Genomic DNA, 3,281 nt, shown 5'->3' with positions numbered 1-3,281 from the left:
TAAAAAATGGTGATATATATTTCCTAATGTATGCTCAAAATCATAGAGATCCTATGTTAAAATGGAGTTATTATTACCTCCGCCAACGGAGTTGGGAGGAGGTTATGTTTTCGCTCTCGTGCGTTCATGTGTTCGCCTGTTCGCGCAATCGATATTAGCGTGGCGGTCGATCGATATGACCCAGCAAGGCAGCCAGCGAAGCAACCCAGCGAGCGTGTACATGTGAGCGAGCAGCAGCAACGAGCGGCTGCTACGAGCGAGCGAGCAGCAAGCCAGCAAGCCAGCGTGTCGCAGCAGTATGTCGCTGGCGGAGGTATGCACTCTCCATGAGTGCCCTCTGTCTAGTTGCTACTATGATACCCTGCCCAGTTCTTTCCACGCCATGCTTCCTGCATTAGAAACTAACTAACTAAGTCACTACCTGGGAACTAACTCTCCCTCTCAGGTGGTGCCACTGAAAGCACTTTTATTACTGTTACATGATTATACATGTCCAGAGGATGTTGTTTGTGCTGTATGAGTAAAACTCGAAAAGTGGAATAACGTATACTATACGAAATGCTATACGACTATACGAATATGTATGCATACAATATGCATGGATATGCACGGATATGTTTACGAATATATGTACTATACTGTGACTATACGAAATGCTATTAAATGTAACATGCTCATCACCGGCTTTCATGCCTTAAGCAACAACAACATATGCACGAGTTCCCCCGAAACCAGAGATGCCAACACATATTTGAAGCAATCTGTAGTTTCTGGCCATCAAATTAGTAGTTCGAGTGACCCGAGTTTGCTAGGGGGGTCCGGCATGGCCCCCGGAATTTTTTTTGATTCTGAGATGCAATTTCCTGCATTCTGAGGGTCAAAAATGACAATAAATTGACAAAAAATGACAATAATTGACAACAACAAAAATCTATCAAAGTGAAATTCGTAGTTTGATACAAACTGGTCGTAGTGGTGCAAAAGGAATAGAAATTCGTATAAAATACGGATAAATCGTAGTGGTTGGCATCTCTGAGAAACCAAAGGTAGATGCTGTTCACCTTGTCCTTCAGCCCAAAGTGCAGATGTGGCAGCATGTGTAGACACGGCGTCAGCAAGACTATGTCCTTTGGCATGACGCTCAGCTCTCCCTTCTTAGTTTTACCTAATGCCAAGGATCAGTTTATTACACGCGTACGACACAACGACAACAGTATAAACGCCCGTCGAAGATTGACGACCTTGAGTGTTAATTCTTGACATCCTCGAAGGTAATAATTAGTTACAAACCGAGTATAATTCAGCGATGGCATTCCATGGTAATTAGGCCAAAACAAAATATATGTGTGGTTACCGTTACATACCGAAAATAAAAAAAGGTAGGTAGGTAGGGAAAACATTTTATTTTCTTGAAATATTTTATTTACAAACCATGTCCGAAGGATGTGCGTTGTGCCTTTTGAAGCAGCAGTTCCTGCTTCAAAAGGCACAACGCACATCCAATTCTTTTTTTTTTTTTACTTGACAATAAAATGTTTAGGGTCGCTGGGAATAAATAGGGTCGGTCGGTAAACCGTAACCACACCTATATTTTGTTTTTGGCCTTATAGTGAGATAGAGCTACTTATTTTAATGCGGGCATTCTACAGCTGCCAATCACTCACCGGGATGACCCTTGCATCCAATGATGTCTCCTCGACGAATCTTGTTGTTGATTTTGAAGAATCCCTCCTCTGAACTGTACATGCTGTGATAAAGGGGTAACCAACATTGACACACAGACTGTGCCTACGTTAAACGCAACCGACCCAGCACGCTTTCCAGCAGTGTGCAGTTTATCAACGAGGCACGACAGGGGAGTACATAAAAAAGTCTGACATCTGTGCGGTAGCACGCCTGCCTGTAGAGTGACAGAGCAGAGCTTAACATAGCATGAGCTTGACATAGGCAGAGCATAACATATAACGCTGGACATAGCATACCAGCATCTGCGCACAGAGACAGTAGCACCAGCGTTAGCAGACATCTCTACAGAACAGACGCACATCTACAGAGAAGAGACTGTATATAGAGGGTAGACTGTATATAGAGGAGAGACTGTATATAGAGGGGAGACTGTATATAGAGAAGAGACTGTATATAGAGAAGAGACTGTATATAGAGGGGAAACTGCCGTCCGATCTCGTAGACCCGGTCAATGCCACCAACCACCAGCATCTGCGCACAGAGACAGTCGCACCAGCGTTAGTAGACATCTCTACAGAACGGACGCGCATCTATAGAGGAGACACTGTTTGCCGATATCTCCAGGGTGTAAGCTGTCGTGCGCCAACTCGCCAAATGCGAAATAAAGTTGAATTTGGCGAAAAAATGTCATGTCATCATTAATTTGCCAAAGAGCTAAAGCTAATTTAGTAATTAAGTTAGCCGACATCTCTTCAGAATGGACGGACAATAGATGAGAGACTGTTGGCGTTTCACATGAGTTAGATACTGAAATCACGTCTACAGAACAAACGCCTGTCTACAAAGGATACTTCTGGCATTTTTATTTGGAGTACACAGGTTTGACTGTGTGCAGCAGTGAAAAAAATACACGGGGGCTCGGGGCGATTTAGCCCCCGAAATGCCAAAAAGAGCCCCGTAAATTTGCATACAGTTCAATGCAAACAAAATTTTAGAGTGCTATTTTCATGCACGCGAGCTTGAAAAGTAGCCCCCGAAAAATAAATCTCGTAACTTGTGCGCACAGAATTGCTAGAAATAGAAATTTACGGAGAAAAGGAAAGCGAACCAGAGGAAGAGACAGAACGAACAAGATGGAATGCTGGACTGTGCAAGGGATAGAAAGAGGTAAGGAGGCAGAGAGTGGCAGAGAGGGTGTAGTGATAGATAGTGAGACAAGTCAGTCAGGTAAGACAATTGTAATTGATTCCTATTGCAACCCAGGCGTTCGCACGTTTAGTTTTCAGACACATTATCAAGGTCACCTTGTGGTACAGCTCGGGTGCCACGCGCATAAACAGATCCATGTTCAGCTCATTATGGTGCGTGATGAAGGGCTTGGCAGTGGCGCCCCCTGCAATCATGTTCATCATCGGCGTCTCAACCTGTTCACAACATAAAAATACACAGTTTTGTAATTTCACGACGAAGCAGCCATTATAGTCCACTAGCCACCCCTATGTCTTCTTTACTGAACCTAGAAATGTTGAGTACTATAAGGTTTTATGTTGGAAATGCAATATACAGGTCATAAGAACTCAGAAACTGCCGGATGC

The 3,281-nt window shown here is 43.6% G+C and overlaps 1 protein-coding gene across 1 annotated transcript in view; it reads right to left on the bottom strand.

Annotated features, from left to right (window-relative positions):
• The window catches only part of LOC106809958 (lysine--tRNA ligase-like), a 19,340-nt gene that overhangs the window by 4,495 nt on the left and 11,564 nt on the right, over positions 1–3,281 (bottom strand). The window contains exons 6-7 of the mRNA XM_014813200.1: positions 1,665–1,747; positions 1,062–1,165 (exon numbers count right to left, since the gene is read on the bottom strand). Of these exons, the coding sequence (XP_014668686.1) occupies positions 1,062–1,165; positions 1,665–1,747 (187 nt within the window). The remainder of the gene's footprint in view (positions 1–1,061; positions 1,166–1,664; positions 1,748–3,281) is intronic.

This window comes from Priapulus caudatus, unplaced genomic scaffold, assembly GCF_000485595.1.
Source record: "Priapulus caudatus unplaced genomic scaffold, Priapulus_caudatus-5.0.1 Scaffold400, whole genome shotgun sequence".
Taxonomy (NCBI): Eukaryota; Metazoa; Priapulida; class Priapulimorpha; order Priapulimorphida; family Priapulidae; genus Priapulus; species Priapulus caudatus.
The sequence above is the reverse complement of the archived record's forward strand: the minus strand, read 5'-3'. Positions and strand labels throughout refer to the sequence as shown.